At 39.1% G+C, this 17,283-nt stretch overlaps 1 protein-coding gene and 1 long non-coding RNA gene across 2 annotated transcripts in view; both read left to right on the top strand.

Moving 5' to 3' along the window:
* The window catches only part of LOC124165236 (RISC-loading complex subunit tarbp2-like), a 55,753-nt gene that overhangs the window by 22,742 nt on the left and 15,728 nt on the right, over window positions 1-17,283 (top strand). Inside the window, exon 5 of the mRNA XM_046542544.1 lies at window positions 13,349-13,476. Within this exon, the coding sequence (XP_046398500.1) occupies window positions 13,349-13,476 (128 nt within the window). The remainder of the gene's footprint in view (window positions 1-13,348; window positions 13,477-17,283) is intronic.
* LOC124165237 lies at window positions 1,020-7,729 on the top strand. Its single transcript, XR_006866173.1, has 2 exons — window positions 1,020-1,095; window positions 7,616-7,729. It is a non-coding gene; the product is annotated as an uncharacterized LOC124165237 (long non-coding RNA).

Genomic DNA, 17,283 nt, shown 5'->3' with positions numbered 1-17,283 from the left:
GGTATTCGGCGTCCGGGCAAGAGCGCGGTTGGGCTGGTCCTTTAGTCGGCCCTGAATTTTGCAAACGATAGATCACGTCATAACAGATATCACTTTTCATTGTGGCGTTAACATTCACGGCGTTTTTCGCGTACGTTAATTTTCTGTTGATATACGGCCAGTGATTTTCTTATTGTTGGCTTATTAACGGACCGTGAATTTAGCAAAATTGAGACCGTGTAAACCTTAAAAAAAAACGTGAAAATGTGAAAAATAACCGTGAAAACCTGGAAAAAGCCGTGAATTTCATTGTTCAGGTAGAGTGGGAACCCTGTATTACAGTCCTTTAGTCCAAATCGTGAACAGTTTTAATTAGGAGAAACACACAACACACCATACACTTTATATCAAATTCCAACAAAAATTAGCAAAACAAACTGTTTGAAAAAACATAAATAAGAAATATCATGGCAACCTACCACATTGCAAAATGCCATACTATTAACGGAGTATCCTGCACTGGATAAACTTAAGTTAGCTAATGGAGCAGTAGCATGGGAAAACAAAGAGCAGTGATGTGTAGCCATGTATGCAATAGAAGGCGAGTAGGTATGTAAGTTTGGCAGCTGGAGCAAAAAATAGTGTTACAGTCTCCAGAGTTATACAAGGAATCGTTGGAAAGAACTGCATTAAAATACTTGGTAGTGATGTGGTGCATTAATGAAATTAAAATTAAAATTGGTGGAAATTATGACAAGTCTGGAGTAAAAAATGCAAATTTTGGACACATCAAGGAAAGGTCACAGCACAGAGGTTAGACACAATTTTGTTAGAAGCACTGTTGCCGAAGGAAAAATAATTGCTGAATACAAGTCAACATAATATATATGGTAGCATATGTTTTACCAAAGGGGCTTTACAATTTCAAGCGTGTGAACTGCATTAATCAACAGAATCTTGTAGCTGATGGAAGCAACTAGTTGGAGGGAGGGTGTTGTACTTGTAACCTAGTTGCTAAGTTAAGAAATAAATAGCAACAACATGTTTTGTGGCAACCGCTAATGTACTGTTGTTCTCTGATGAAAAGGATGTTTTGAGTCTCATTTTTAAAAAGAGGTACGTGTTGAACTGTTTCGAGTCCATAGAAAACCTAAATCACAACAAAACTGAGTATTTTGTGAAATGCATCATTGGACATTGTGGCTGTCTTGAGACAGAATTTTGCACTTCCTTCTGATATCAGAAAGTTTTACATGGAGCAATTATATTTGAAAATTTAATATAAACATTGAAAATCAGTAATCACTACTAAGATAGTGATCACCGGTACTCTTCAATGTTTGATGATGCAGCTTCTTAAAACAAATAAAATACCCGAGTGCAGCTGAGAACCATTTTAGAAACCCATTAATTTTGATATCATTGATAGGAGTGTGCCTATAGATAGATAGCATTTGGGAGGATACTGAAAATGAGTTTGCCGTGTCATCAATACAGTATTTGGAGTATCAAAGAGTATTTGGAGCCAATTTATAATTCTGACCGCAAGTTTTTATCAAGGCTTAGCAAATCACGTGCTTTGAAAAAAAATAATTGCACTTAATACTCAATCACCTCAATGGGATTCTTTAAGCACATATCTCTGTAAATCAAGCTCACATCCATGATCACTGTATAAAATGCATACATATATAAATTACTTGATGCTGTTGTCTATTACGGCTTCACTACCCTGTATGTCCCTTTACTTTAGGTGAACTAATCTGTTTAGCAGGGTAAATAATTTTGGTACTTACTGAGCAAATTCACTTGCAATGAAGTTAATTTCGCATATTAAAGAGCTAATAAATGTGTGGCAAAATAGGAACAATTTGCGATGTGCCTTCAAATGATAGACCAGTGAGATTCTGCAAAGCATAAGCAATTTTATATTCATAAGCATTCTTTTATTTCAATAAACAAAATCTTATATAGTTATTTTGAAGTGGCTACAGTAAACTCTTGATTTTACGAAGTCAGTGGGACCTGAAAATTGGCACTTGGTGAAGTCGAGTTTCGTAATTTCAAACCTTTTTCATAAGCCACGAAAAAATGTTCGGTTTTGTTTCTTCCGCCCTTTTTTGTCTTTAGTGGTCTCCTTTAAATGTTTTCGGTGGTTATTCTCGGTATTATTCATAGAAAAGGCTTTTTGTTATCGATTTATGCTGTGAAAGATCGTTAAATGATTAAACCACCATAAAATTCCGATTTCTCGTTCATACTTCAACGTCAACGATCGCTTAAGAAATTCCCGACCAGTTTAGAAAACGTAATCAAATAATGAATTGCAAAGTTTATTATAAGAATTTCATGTTATAAATTTGTGGTTAGGAGCGAATAACAATTATTAAGTTCGCGTAAGATAGATATTTGTTTCCAGCACCCACGGAATTTTAGCGGCAGCCGGCCTAACCGCCATTTATGTCGCCCTCTATCGCTCAGTGACGAGAAAAAAAAAGAAAAACGAGGGCCTCCACCCGTTTCCAAAATAACCTTCATAAGTAAATATTTCGAGTTACTCCGTATTTTCAGTTGAATGTGCTATCTTTTCCATTAGTTATTTTCATTGAGATTCAGTTACGATTATAAATTACGTAGGATATGATTATCTTCTGGCGAATATTTGAAGTAAATTCTGTTTGAGTTCTCCGTCCGGATACTGTGCTCCGTCATCTTAGCAGACATTGCTACGAAAGACTTTATTCTTCATCAGGACCATATTCTTCATACTGGGTGTGAAGTGCTATGTTCATATAGTATTTCTCTCTTCTTTTATGCCGACAGGAGCAAGGTTCCAACCGGAAAACAACAGGAGAAGCATCTTCCATTATCGGAGAAATAAAGAGAGAAAAGTTATTATCCGCATTGATTGTTTTCCTACAAGAGATGTTTCATCATTTCTCAATGTGTGTTAAGTATTGGTTCACTTGCGTGAATTCCCAAAAATGACACGCAAAAACCTGTACATTCACCTCATTTAGTTTTCGTGTTCCTTTCTCTGCCGTATTGAAAGTTATGCAAAGAATCATTGACGTAGAGAAAAGATTTTCTTAGCTTTAGCACTAAAAAATAGTCGTGCCATAATCGTGAATAAATATAGTGAGGAAAGAGCAAAGAAAATAATTTCAATTGAAACGTCAGCAGAGAAGAAGAGAGACAATGAGGAACTTGCATGGGTCGTAGATTCCTCTGAAAACTATTTTGAATAAGTCAAATGGATACATTAGCTCGCAAAAATACCTTCAGTTTCTCCATTCAACATCAAAAGAAATAAAAAAATTGCATTTAAAATCGAGAAAAATTTCTCTGAGCCGACCACTGCGCGAAGACACCCGAGAGTTGCCGAGGCCAGGCGTGACGTCATAGGTGCCTAAACAACCGTAGGGAGTAGGGAAATACGCTGAGCGCATGGTGTAAAATTTGTTTTGAGGGAGTATTTAGCCGCTTATCGTCACTTTATTTTGTTCTGTTATTCTTGGGCAAGTTTTCCTATTGATATTGTGCCTAGATTATTACTTGGGATATTAATAATGCGGCATCGGGATGATGAAGTACAAGCGTTTCACTTCGTGTGTTTTGGTTATCAGAAAAATGGATGATAACGTTGCCACTCGTTCGAATAGTACACCTGAAATTCATCTACGTCTACATAATACCCCGCAAGCCGCCTAAAAGGCGTGTGGCATGGGGTGTTAGGACACCAGCCTTTTTTTAGGACACCAAAAATTGATGCCACGACCCTCATGGAATTTGTTAAGACAAATTATTGCTATACGTCGGCGGCAAATCGAGTTGTGAAAGAAACTTGTAATACTGGAGGATAAAGATCGTAAGCTGTGCTGTTGACATTAGAGTAAGCTGTGCTGTTGAATTTGGCAACGCCGGATTAACGGAGAAGGTAGTCCTATCCGTCCTACGGTACGAATTCACAGCAAAACAGTCTGCACACAATCCACATGTGAGATCACGAATCGGTTCCGCTGCCAACACACACACAAGCTACAACCTATTTCAATAATATAGGTAAATCCATAAACAATATACTAGCATATACCATAAAAATATAGTGGGAAATAGGCAAATACTCTTATCAAAAACTGGATGTCACTATCACATTCTTATATTCATCACGTACAACTTACAATAACAGAACTCGTTGATGATGAATGATGAATACAACTATTTATTCACTGATTTAAACCCTTAAATTAGCCGACACAGGTGACATTTCTCACTACTATTCGTTGAAATAATGGAATAACAAACTTCACACACAGTTTTTATTTCAATAGCGTGATCGTGAAATGTCATATCTACGGTGAACAACGGAGATTAGCACGCCACTGACAATTTTTACACCACTGTTACACATTTATCGATAGCGTAATAGCACTTTTTACAATTCAATCACGATGGAACACTGATAACTCTTGGCCGATATTTTTCAACCTTGTCAAACTTTGTGCATTACAACCACTGGCACTGTGATTATTAGCAGTAGCTTAACGGGAGATGTCACGTTGAAAATAACACTATTTTGGCACAAAAATATTCCTAGATGTCTCCAATCAGCGAGCAAAAGTTGCATTGACTGGAATTCACCCCATAATACATGCACAGACAGTCCTAAACGACGAATTCTCCGGTACCTACGAATAAACGGATGAAGTTATTGTATATACAAGCTAAGCGGACATTAGTAAACATCAAAATCGTTCTAATTACATACTTAAATGAATGATATGCCGTCGATAACATCAACTTACAATTAACGTATCCCCCTTTCAATGGCCGTGGCTCAGACTCCTACAACGATGTTATTTAGGTATTATAAAATTTTTGGTTTAACTGCTCCAGTTTTATATTTTATGCCTTTACTCAGATATTAATATTATAAATAATGCAAAATACGAGGGCTTCCAAGCCTCTATCGTCGGATATTTATCTTTAAATATAAAATAATCAACACGTCTAATAAACGAAGCTCTCACAACTGCTGGCAACTATTACAAACAATCACAACAATAGCTTCGCGTGATGTTTAGGCACCTTTGACGTCATCGAGGCTTCGTCGGCAGTGGCTTGGGGGGTGAGGGAGTTTTTCCCGCGCTTTAAAATTCGTTATATTTATCATTAAATATCTCGCGAAGGAAAACTCAGATTTACATGCGGTTTTCTTTGTTGTATTCAGAAAATAATTTTCTGTCCGCCTATGAAATAAAAAAAATTCATGCAAGTTCCCCATTATAAGCGCGGCACCATTTCCCCGATAGTGGAAGATACTTCTTCAGCCTCTCTCCGGTTAATAACTTACCCCCGTTGCAGGTAAAGATGAACCATGCCCTTCTCCACAATCGGGGAACGTTCCCAGTGGGTGGGGTGGATAAGAGTGGGATGGGGATTGCCTGAGGAAAGAAGTGGTCGGCATATGGTGGGGTGAAGGGGGCAGGAGAAAGAAGGGTGAGGAAAGGGCCTTCAGCTCTGCCTCAGTTTAAGTTTGGGGGGCGTTTTTTCCTACGACGCACTCAAGCTCCGTAACTTTAGGGGGGGGAGTGAATGGGAAATGCTGGGGAAGGAGGGGTTTGGAATGCCTAAGGTGGGTGTCAGCAAGATCAGCAGAAGGCCGCGGGAGGAAGTGAACAAAGACTTGGAAAGAAAGATCTCTCGGCATGGGAAAACGGGGAGACACGCGAGAAGAAAGTTCATGGTTAGAGTTAGAAGTGCGTCTTCATTACGAGTAGCCTGAAAAATAAGTTTGTGGTTAATAGAGCCCAATACTTAAGATATTTAAGTTGTTTACTCAGGAAGGCTATTATATACATGAAAAGATAGTACTAAAAAATCTGTTATATTTTCTTTTTGCCCTTCTCCATCGCCGCTTCCACCATGGTTTCTCACTTGCATAAATGGGAATCAAATTGGGGACCTAACTCGTTAGCCAGATCAAAATATCTTAATGTTTGGAGGGCAACGTGTACTTCTTCTTTATTTGGTGAAATTACTACCTCATTTTCATCTTCGTCGTCACTGCTATTCTGACTAGACCTGGCCGCTGCTTCTTCCGACATATGTACCGGCGTCCCATTGTCGCAAGCCCGGAGATCATCGTCAAGGGCAATATAATCGTTAGATGTTGCGCGCTGTGCTCTTCCTGCTTTTTCCAAGAATTTTTCAAAATCATCTTTTAGGCCTCTAATACCCTCCGCGATTTTATCCGCTGCATCTTCCTGAAGGTATAACGTAACGAATCAACCATAGCCGTGATATTATAGTGGTAGAATTACTAGTAGGCTAGTTGTATCAATTACCAACCTCGAGAACATCCTCATGATGCGTTATCAAAGAGAATCCGGCCGATTTCCAGCAATTTGCGATTGTAGTGGAGGAAATAAAGCATGTCTTTGAACCGTGTTTCTGCGATGAAAAATGACAGTTTTATTAACTTGGCCATTTTAGCAAAGTTAACAAAATCTGATTGGCAGGAGTGCGATGCAAACAATTATTTTTTGATGATGGTATTGATTTATAGATATTCAAATTGTAGTCAGAGCGGTCACTTTTGGGGAGAAAGGCTCGGAGGGTCGAAGAGAGGGGCCAGCGAGGGTGAGCTCGTCGAGGAAAGGGTCCCGGATTAGGGACCCTTTGAAGTGCTTCGGTGAAAAGTAGTCGAGTAGTCTTCGAAGTACTTTCACAGTAGCAACGTACCAGGTACGTTCACAGCAGTACAAAGGGTTAATTAGGAGTGTACGAAATACCCCGTGCGACCTTCCTGACATGTTAAACTACAAAGTATTGTCGAAGCGATGTTTACGAATAGGCACGTAAATAGGGGCATTATGTCAGTCACGATATTTTACTTAACTCCTTCTTCCCCTAAATTTCCACCGTGAGGTTTTAGGCGAACCCTTTCTCTCCAAAGTTGCACTATCATTTACGATTTCACACTTTTGATGAACCACAGTTGGAAGCGCTGATATTTTTAGCTACTTACGCCGGCGTAACTAGTTTTGTTGACAAATATTTCGCCATAGTTCGTATAAACGAATGCCTTTCGCTCCTGGGGACCGATCCGAGGTTCGTAAATTCAAAACATTTCGTATAATCGAAACTTCGTATAATCGAATAGCGCCATGTATTTCGCATAGGCTTTTCGCTGGACCGCAATATCACTTCGTATAATCGAAAACTTCGTAAAATCCTGCTTCGTATAATCGAGAGTTTACTGTATGTATTATGTTATAACCACTCCCTAATACATACAACTTGGAGCCAATTTATAATTCTGACCACACCGCTAAACACTCCCTAGTAAACTAATATTTTTGCAATACAACATTTAAGTGTTGGAAATTTCCACAATTTAGTGTATATAAGCAAAATTTTGGTTAAAACTACCACGCTTGCATTTCAATGAGTTAAATTATAGATTGTATATTGCATTCTTTGCTACCTGTGAAATTAAGAATGGGCGTAAACAAGTTACTTACATGCTCACTTCAACGCATCGATATAGAATTCCCAATTTTCAATTATAGATGGACTAATTATATCAAAAACTAATAACTATAACTCTTTCAACTCTTTCCTAAAACTTTAGGAGCACAATATAAACATCCTATGCTAACTCCAAAGACACCATCACAATTTTAGGGGCAGTGCCCGTTCTTGCCTTTGCATCAACTGCATCAAGAATTTCTGATGCTAGCCAATGTGAGTTGATGCTTCCGGAACCTCAAAATATGCTCTATGCATGCCCACATCGATGCACGTGATGTGTGATTTGGAACGCATCCCTAGAGTACAAGAAACAATGAAAAATTGTGATCAAATGCACAAAATGCCATGACAAGCTGTCAAGTCATCAACTGCAGTCTGCAGGTGTATTTTTTGCACATCTGATAGCTCTCCAGCATGCTTAAAATGCAGCAGTGTGTTGAGTTATTCAGTATGATTCTGTTACTGTATAAGTGCATGTAAGAGACGCACCCATATTTTGAGCGTCGGAGCTGAAGAAAAAAAAATTTGCGGCATTTTTTTATCCTATCGTTGTTGTGTTATCGTTTGTGTTGCAGACGTATGCCTGGACTTTCGACAGTTATCAAAATTTCCTCTTTCAGTACTAAAAATTTTCGCGGTATTTTTTCAGCCTAATTTTCATGATACCTATGGCTCTCGGTGATAAGTAGGTATTCACTTATAGTCTTAACCTTATGATGCTTACTAGGTATGGTCGGAAATTCAATATGAATCCGAAATTTTAAATCATTGCTTTCATGATTGCAATGTCCCATTAGAGGGATTAGAAAGAGTTCCTATCGTCTCTTTGCATACGTCGTTGCTCTACCATGCTTGTCCTACTCACGAACAATTTTGTTTAACAGGTTAACTGCCGAGGGTTTTTTTTAAATATGTCCCCTTAGGCCAAGTTAATATTTAAATGTGTTTATTGTGACTAATAGAGTTGAGCAATATTAAATTGCACATAACATTAATTTTTTCATTATAATGATAAATTTAATTAGCAGACACCGGTGTCCGCCACGGCGTCGGAGTCACGACCACCAACTTATGCACTCGCGGATATCTACAAATTTACGAAAATATGGCAATAACTTCATTTGTAGTGCAGTAAAACTTTGCTAATGAAAAAATAAATTGCACGTAACATTATTTTTTCTATCTAATGATAAATTTAATTAGCGGACACCGGTGTCCGCCACGGTGTCAGCGTCACGACCACCAACTTATGCGCTGGCGGATACCTATAAATTTACGAAAACACGGCAATTACTTCATTTGTAGTGCAGTAAAATATTCGTAGTGATAAATAACACCTACATTCATTTTATATTCAGTATTACACTTCTTAGTAGCAGTTTTCTCTCCAGTCCGCCCCCCCTCCGCGGACACAGCTGTCCTCCGCGGAGCTAACTTTGTCTCCTTCCCTAGCGTATACTCAAGTCCGTTCCTGCCAGTAGGCGCTGCACAGACACTAAACAACAAGTTATACCAGGAGACCCTCCTTCCTTCTACATGTAGTGCTATTATGTTTATGACGGAGAACTCTTTTATTCGACTAATGTAAATCATTGTGTGGAACTTCATATCACATCATCAACACAATGTATCCCTTTCTACTTGTTGAAGGTATACGTAGCATTATATATAGGGCGCTTTTATGTCTTGAGACGACAGAACGTTTCGAAAGATCAGTGCTGTCACAGTGACATGAAAAGAGGCTACATTTTCTTCTATAATACGATTAGTAGAAGAAATGTGAAGAGTGCTCGGTGCCACTTTGTGCGTCCTGCGCTGAATTCTACTTTGGTGCGTCATCGTCCTTTTGGTAAGATTGGTTTACATATTTAGTTGCATTTTTCTACTTTTTGGTATATTTTTGGAATATTTTCATAATCTTTTTCATTATATAAGAAATGTTGAACCAAAATCTACTTTCATCATTAGTGATTCCACATGGATAAATTCACCCCGCGGACCAGATTCATTGTTGAAGCGGCTAAGAGGAAATACTTAGAAGAGTCATCTGATTCTGAAAGTGTAACGGGAAATGATGAATATATCCCTTCCAGTGATGAGGACATCAGAGTGAACTCTTCAAGCGACGATTCCTTGCAGGATGGACAATTGCTACGAGGGGCAACCTCCGATACAACCGACGGAGAGCTAAGTGAGAGTGAAAATGTGCAGCTAAATAGACCGGTGCCCTCATCACCAAATGCGTCATCTGACTTTTGGACTGAACCAGTGAAAAATCATCCGAATTTTCAGTTTACGGCGCAGAGTGGATTGAGTGCTGTAGTTGCAGATATGAGTAATCCTTCCCCTTTTGGAATATTTTCTAACATTATAGACAATGAAATTCTCGAAATGATAGTGGAACAAACTAATATTTATGCCAATCAAGTGAAAGGTCTGACTACTTCTAGAAAATCTCGTGTGGTAGATTGGAAACCGACAACTCTTCATGAGATCAAAAAGCTCTTTGGGATTCTGATTTATATGGGTGTGGTAAAAATGCCAAAACTTTCTGACTACTGGAGTAAAAACTTCATATATCGTAATGATGTAGCTCCTTCTCACATGAGCAGAAATCGTTTTGAACTCTTGTTACGGATGTTGCACTTCTCCAATAATGAAGAAAATTCAAACAAAGACCGTTTGCATAAAATTCAACCACTCTTGGATAAAATCATTTGTAATTATCAGGAATTATATACACCTGGGGAAATTTTATGCGTTGACGAATCAATTATTCCATTTCAAGGCAGGTTAGCATTAAAACAGTACATTCCTCAAAAAAGGCATAAGTACGGTGTCAAAATTTTTAAATTGTGCTCTGGTAAGGGCTATGTATGGAATATGAAAATTTATGCAGGACGTGAGCGCGATGCCAGGCGATCTGTTCCAACAGCTGTAGTTATGCAGCTCTCCGAGAAGTTACTAGATGCTGGCAGAACGATTGTTACAGACAATTATTACACGAGCTTAGAGTTGGCCAATTCACTTCTTGATCGTAGGACACATTTACTAGGTACCCTGCGTAAAAATCGGAGGGGAATACCCAAAGATGTAACGGCCAAAAAACTTAAGAAAGGGGAAATAGTAGTCAAAGAAAATCAAAGAGGTGTGTCAATAATGAAGTGGAAAGATAAACGCGATGTTTTGCTATTGTCAACATGCCACTCAAACGAGATGGAGGAAGTGGAAAAATATAGGTCAAGGGTTTTGAAACCAGTAGCTATCCTGAAGTATAATGAGGGGAAATCATCCATAGACCTTTCTGATCAACTTTCCTCTTATTCAACGCCATTGCGTCGGTCTTTGAAATGGTACAGAAAAGTAGCGTTAGAACTATTATTAGGGACTTCTGTGGTGAATGCTTATTTCATTTTCAACCAAATTTGTGGCAGTAAGATGCAGATAGTAAAATTCAGGGAAAACCTTATCGGATCGCTTTTGGGAAATGAGTCACAGGGCGATAGATCTCCGACCAGTCTTACATTGCCACAAACATCACGGAAAAGAATGGCTACTCATTCATTCAAAAAGGAGGAAGGAGGTGCGCGAATCAATCGGAAATATTGCCGAGGATGCTACGAAAAGAAACAACTTGGGGAAATTGAAAAAAACAAAGTGAAAAAAGTCACTACCTACTGTGATGACTGCCCTAAAAAGCCACGGTTCTGTTTGGATTGCTTTCATAAACATCATCTGTAAAAATATGAATAATTGTCCATTATTGCAATAAAAAGTGATTATTTGAAAAGGATATATATTATTTATTTCATCTTTCTGATATTTCAGGAGCAAGGGAAAGTAAGAATAAATGTCGGTGAGAGGAGGGCTCTAAAGACCTACAAAATTACTGCGGTAAAGTTAATTTGAATTATAAGGTAAAGCTGGGAAAGATTTTGTTATCCTTCTCTTCAATTTCTTTTTATAGATGTGTTTACCAGTTGAAACTATCTGAAGGATGCAAAACACTGAGTAGAAAATATAATTCGTCTCCCAAAGAAGATATATATTCTTTCTCAATTAAATCTGAAAGCATACTATAGTATGCTTTCAGATTTAATGTATATATAGCAGCCCTGGATTACGAACAAAGAGTAAGTACTCCCTGCTCATACAACATCGTAGTTTATGAAACATTTAACACGGAAAAAGCGTCTCCGGAGGTCTACTTCGAGGGATAACGGCTTCCAATGTGCCAACCGGTATAAAAAAATACGTAAGTAACATTCAAGACAGCAAAAAAAATTTTATAAACAATTAGCAAAAACCAAAGGAGTGACAGTTTAGCTGAGGCCGTTGCGGAAAAGATATCTATGCAAAAGTACGTAAATGGCGGTCACCCGGCGCACGAAGACGAACTTTTTTCCGCGGACACCGGTGACCGCCACGGCGGGAGAAGAAGATACCACAGCGGACACCGGTGTCCGCCACGGCAGTCAACCTGTTAAACACCTTCTTAGGAGTATTGCAGCGGTGGAAATTTTTAAGGCAAAACACGGCAGGCACATAGCTTGAATCTTCCCAAGAGATTGAGCGACAATTGGGGGAATCTCAGTGCCGTATTTCATGGAACCACACTCGGCCCTCCATCAGCCAATGCCTCTGATTTTTTTTCCTTTCCGAGATGCCACAGACCATAAATCACTTGCCTCAAAGGTGTGCCTCTTACACGGGCTTATACAGTAGTATATCTTTAAAACAGACTTTTCGGGACTAAAAATTTCTTTTTGCATGGAAGTGTTTGCTGTATAACTTACTAATTCTAAGGCAATAAAAACTCATTGTTTGCTGTACAGAAAATATTTTGGCTCATATGTCCTGGCCAATTATTGGGAGTGAGTTAAATCAAGCTACATTGCAACAAGCAGCAGCTAAAGTGAGGAATTTTTCCAAAATTCCCATGAAAAAAATTCAAATGTTTTTTCCTGGATATGTGCATTTTTAATGGCCTTCAACACCATTCAAATCACAGGAATGAAAAAGGAATTATAGGAGACTTTCTTTGTTACAAAGTTCGTGGGACCGATAACCATAGGTGCGTAATAATGGAGTTTGTAATTATGATTCTTTCAGGAATCATCTCAAAGAAACATACTGTGCCAAAATTCCTTGTCTCTTTAATATCCCGTACTTATAGTTGCACTGCGGAATAGCTTAAGAGCCAAGTGTTTAAAATTAGACGACTGAATTTCGCACAAAGTCTGTTCCGAGACCTTGTTCATAAATGGATTAACCTATGCAAGGCATTGAAAAGTTTGGTTAACCTGCATAATGCAACACTGCAATACAATTTTGCATAGACTCATGATGGTGACAAACTGATCTAGCTGCTCGTGCGACGTGGCTGGAGCCGAAAAAAATTTGCCATCAGTGGGGAAGGAAAAATGGGTGAAATGCTGAACAGTTCTTAAATTCATGATGGATTAATTGATACTTTGTTCAGACTGTACTAATAATGAAAACTTGGTAATAAGGTTGTTCGCATTAATGTATCATATCGTTCGTTTCATATTTCTTTAGCTACTCTTCGGCATTGTGCTCTGTGATGGCATAATTGGGAATGTCAGTGACCAAATCTTGCTATGTATTTTGTTCTAAACAGGTGAAAAATCTTGTGTGTGCCACCAATTAATTTTTATGCACAGAAATGCTTTTTGGGAAGAGGTGTGGTTCATGAGAGGGTGATTGGGGCCATGATGTATATTTGCTGTGCAGAGGTGTTTTGTGGAACGGATGTTTGTTATGATGATGATGTTTGAGTGTAAAAGTCATGGAATTATGATTTTGCTTCCAGGGAAGGCTCGCACAAAAAAGCAAGCCAAACAAATTTCTGCCAAGCTGATGATTGACAAGATAAGGGAACATCTGGCCATGGCCTCACCTTTGATCAGTGAGACGAGAACGGTGAAGCAAGCTGAGAAGGTTAGTGCATCCTTTTTACTGGTCTCCATACCTATTGTGCCACTCAATTAAATAGTTTAGATGACTCAAATTTATTAAATTTTTATCTGATACTCGGTTATCTAGTAAAGTATTCTAGCTATTCCATTTTATGTAGACTACAGAAGACTCTCGTTATTACGACATTCACGGGACTGAAAAAGCAGAGGTTCGTAATAACGAAGTTCGTATGAATGTTTCTTTTAGGAATCATCGAATAAAAAAAAACATACTTTGTCAAAATTTCTTGTCTCTTCAATCTCCTAAACTTATAATCTTCAGAGTCAAGTGTGTAATGTACGCGATTAAATTATGCACAAGTCCTCGATATACGAAGAAGATGCGTTCCGAGACCTTGCTCTTTAAGTTGATAAACCTATACAAGGCATCGAGAGATCTTGCAGAATGCAACACTGCATCACAATCGTGCGTTAACTCACGATTGTGACCAACTGATCTAGCTTGCAATGTAGCCGGTGCCGAAAAAATTCGCTTTGTGCGGGAAGAAAGAACGGGCGAAGCGCTGAACAGTTCCTGACTTCAAACCAGATTAAATGATACTTTGTTCAGCCCAAAGTGCGAGTTCCTGTACATCATGTCGTGTCGCATCGGCGAACTCCATAGGCACCAAATTTTAAATTTTGGGCACTCTTGAATTTTTTTAAACGTCATATCTCTGAAAGTTCATAAATCCAATGTGCGTAGGAAGAGGACTAACTGGACGTCCAATTTGCGAGCATTAATGAGTGGGTCACCATAATTCCACAGGAATGAAGCTTAGTATCTGATGTTGCGTGCATACTGAAGTACATATCTCCTACTGAATGAAGTACCATAATTGACGCTCTTGGGCACAATGCACAAGGAGAATTTAAATGTAGTGCAATGATGATAAAGTAGCGTAGTCTATTTCCACCTAAATGCCGTTGCCTACTACTAGTGGAACTTCGTAATAAAGTTCATTTTGTAATTGCCAGGACCGGATCAGATTCGTATTTTCAAAATAATGAAGATTTCTTATTAATTTTTATTTTACATTAGATTGGGTAGGCCTTTTCGTCGGGACCAACGACTTGCTTCGTAATAACAAGAACTTTGTAATAACGATGTTCATATTAACGAGAGTCTACTGTACAACATGGATCAATATGAGAATAGCGTGGCAAGTCCCATCCCAAGTTCGACTTCCCTCTCCGCTTCTCTACGAGGCCTACTTTATTTCATTCCAGCGATTAATCCTAATCTCTTTCTTCCCCTTTCTTGCTTGTCTAACACTCTCCCCTAATCTAACGCTGTTTTCAACATCCCCTCCCTGCTCAGTACTCCCTACATCTACCCCTTCCATCTCCTCCGTATCTTAAGCTTTCTCTCCTCACCCCCATGTCCAGCACTTTGTGGTCAATCTTCGTCAGCATCATCGTCTCAGTTCTCCCCTGAACCCAAATCCCTCAGGTCTTTTCCTTTCCTCCTTCCCAAGTGTAGACCATGCTTTGGCTCTGAATTGTGCTGTGCTCCCTTCGCTAGACTTTTCTTTTTACTCATACGTAATGATGCTCTCTTTCCTGTTCATGAATGTTTCCTTCGCTATGGCAATTGCTAAAAATGAAAAATAAATGGAGAATGTATTCCATCCCTGTGGTGGGATGACTACCCGAGTAGGGGAACATTGAAATTAAGCACTGCCTTTGCAAACATACTTGGGAGCTTGAAATGGCATTCATTAATTATTTCACTCCAAATCATGTCTGTATGTGTGATTGAGTTGTGTGCAATAGCTTTTCACGGTTATTCACTTCCATTCCCCACTTCGTATTGCGGGGGTGTATTGTTGCACTAGAAGTATATTTTGCTGTACAGTCAAATTAATCGAAATACCGTATAAGTGCGTGTAAGAGGCGCACCTTTTTTCCCAGAAATTGCAGCTGAAAATGAGGGTGCGCCTCTTACACAAACTTCATATCCTCCCCCCCCCCCCCCCCTCCCCTTCACCGGTCGCAAGTCTAAGGGGAACTGAGTGGCCTTGGTTTTCAGTGTGAGTCGGTCATCTGAATCCCTAGGTCAAAAACAAGCGGCAGGCAGGGGAGTTACTCCCTTAGTAACGTATTTTTAAAATGCTCCTGTTTGAATTTCTTGTAAGCATTACGCCGTCACGTCGGTACCCCTGAGGTGAACATGGAAGATCGCGCATGGTTTTTCGCTCCGGAGGGCACGCAAAATTTACTGCCACGAGTGGGCATCCCACGGCATTTATACTGCCCATAGTAATCGCTTATCAAACGTAGAGAAACGCGTAGTGTTGAAGGACATACCTGGTTAATAGTCAGCATCTGTCTTGCCATTACGCTGAGCACATGATTTTTCAAAAATCATCTGCAGACGCTAATATGAGGATTATTGCAACTGAAAATTATATTGGTATCAAAACCTGCGCTTTAAAAAATTCGAACGAGTGTGTTCATTGTTGGACTAAATTGTGGATGGAAGAAATCAGGAATGCTTATAAGTGAGGAGCGCGGAAGGAGAGGTCCAGGGGAAGGAGCGCGATCCCTCTGTCTTCGAAGCAAGCAACGAAATACGGAGGGGAAGGAGCGCGCGTGCTCCCTCCCCTCCGTATTTCAAGCTACGAGGCTATGAGTGAAGGAGCACGGGAAGAACACGTCCGATCTTGCATGTGACGTCGTTGTCTTCAAAGCAAAGGGGCGAAGGCGCAGCAATATGATATACGCAGTTTGCGTTGCCTGAAGTTTCCAGTCCGTCTCGTCTTGTTTGAATGCGCTTATGCTACTCTTGTTTCTTCCGAAATTGTCCTGTTTGGACTACAGGCGGTCCCCGACTTTCGTACACAATGCGTTCCCGAAAACTTGTACGAAAGTCGAATTGTACGAAAGTCGAACCATTGACTTCCATACTAATTAGGGGTTACGTTCCAAAAGAGCGGAATTTACGTATTAAAACTTTTTTTTCACGGAATTCATTTCAATTGACTTAATTTTAATAATATATTAATAAAACTCCTCAAATCATATAATTTATTTCGAAAATACGCAGAAAATGCAAATATAAGTTTAAAAAACAAGAACTCCGTTGGCTATCGAGTGAAACTTCCTCTTGGCGTTTAAGTTGACATTCCACTTATTACGTCCACTATAAATAAAAGGACGTATCAAGTAGCATAAAAAAATGTATTCGTTGAACCCGCACTCTGGATACCTTTTAATTTTTACACCAAAATTCGATGTTTGGCAGGTGACATTCGTGATCGCGTATGTTCCGCATGTTATTCAAAAAAGACAAAAGACAAACGGAATTCGGGTGATATGTCGTGCAATATCGTTGCTGAGGGTTTACATGAATTAAACAGCACTCAAACGGAAAAACACAATTAGAAAGAAGGTCTTACTAGTTTTATTGAAAGCTATTCGATGATGTCTAGTCAACGTCTTTTGAAAAATATCTTCAATGAAGGCTTTCCTCTTCTCTTGATAAAGGAGCCTATAGCAGGCAGTCTCTCTCCCAAATAAATCACCTAGATCAGAGTCAATTACCAACAATTCCCTTCATTATATACGTTCATATTGTTCGCATATACTGCCGATACTGCAATTTGAAACAATTGAATGTTGGGATGCGCAATAAACATAGCGGGAATTTTAAAAAAATTACAGACCAGCATTCGAAAGTCCGAATTTAGCGTACGAAAGTCGAGTAAAAGGTGTCACTTTTGGACGTACGAAAGTGGCGATTGTACGAAAGTCGAGTGTACGAAAGTCGAGGACCACCTGTATTTTG

Source organism: Ischnura elegans, chromosome 9 (assembly GCF_921293095.1).
Source record: "Ischnura elegans chromosome 9, ioIscEleg1.1, whole genome shotgun sequence".
Classification (NCBI taxonomy): domain Eukaryota; kingdom Metazoa; phylum Arthropoda; class Insecta; order Odonata; family Coenagrionidae; genus Ischnura; species Ischnura elegans.
This window is presented reverse-complemented; position numbering and strand designations above follow the sequence as displayed.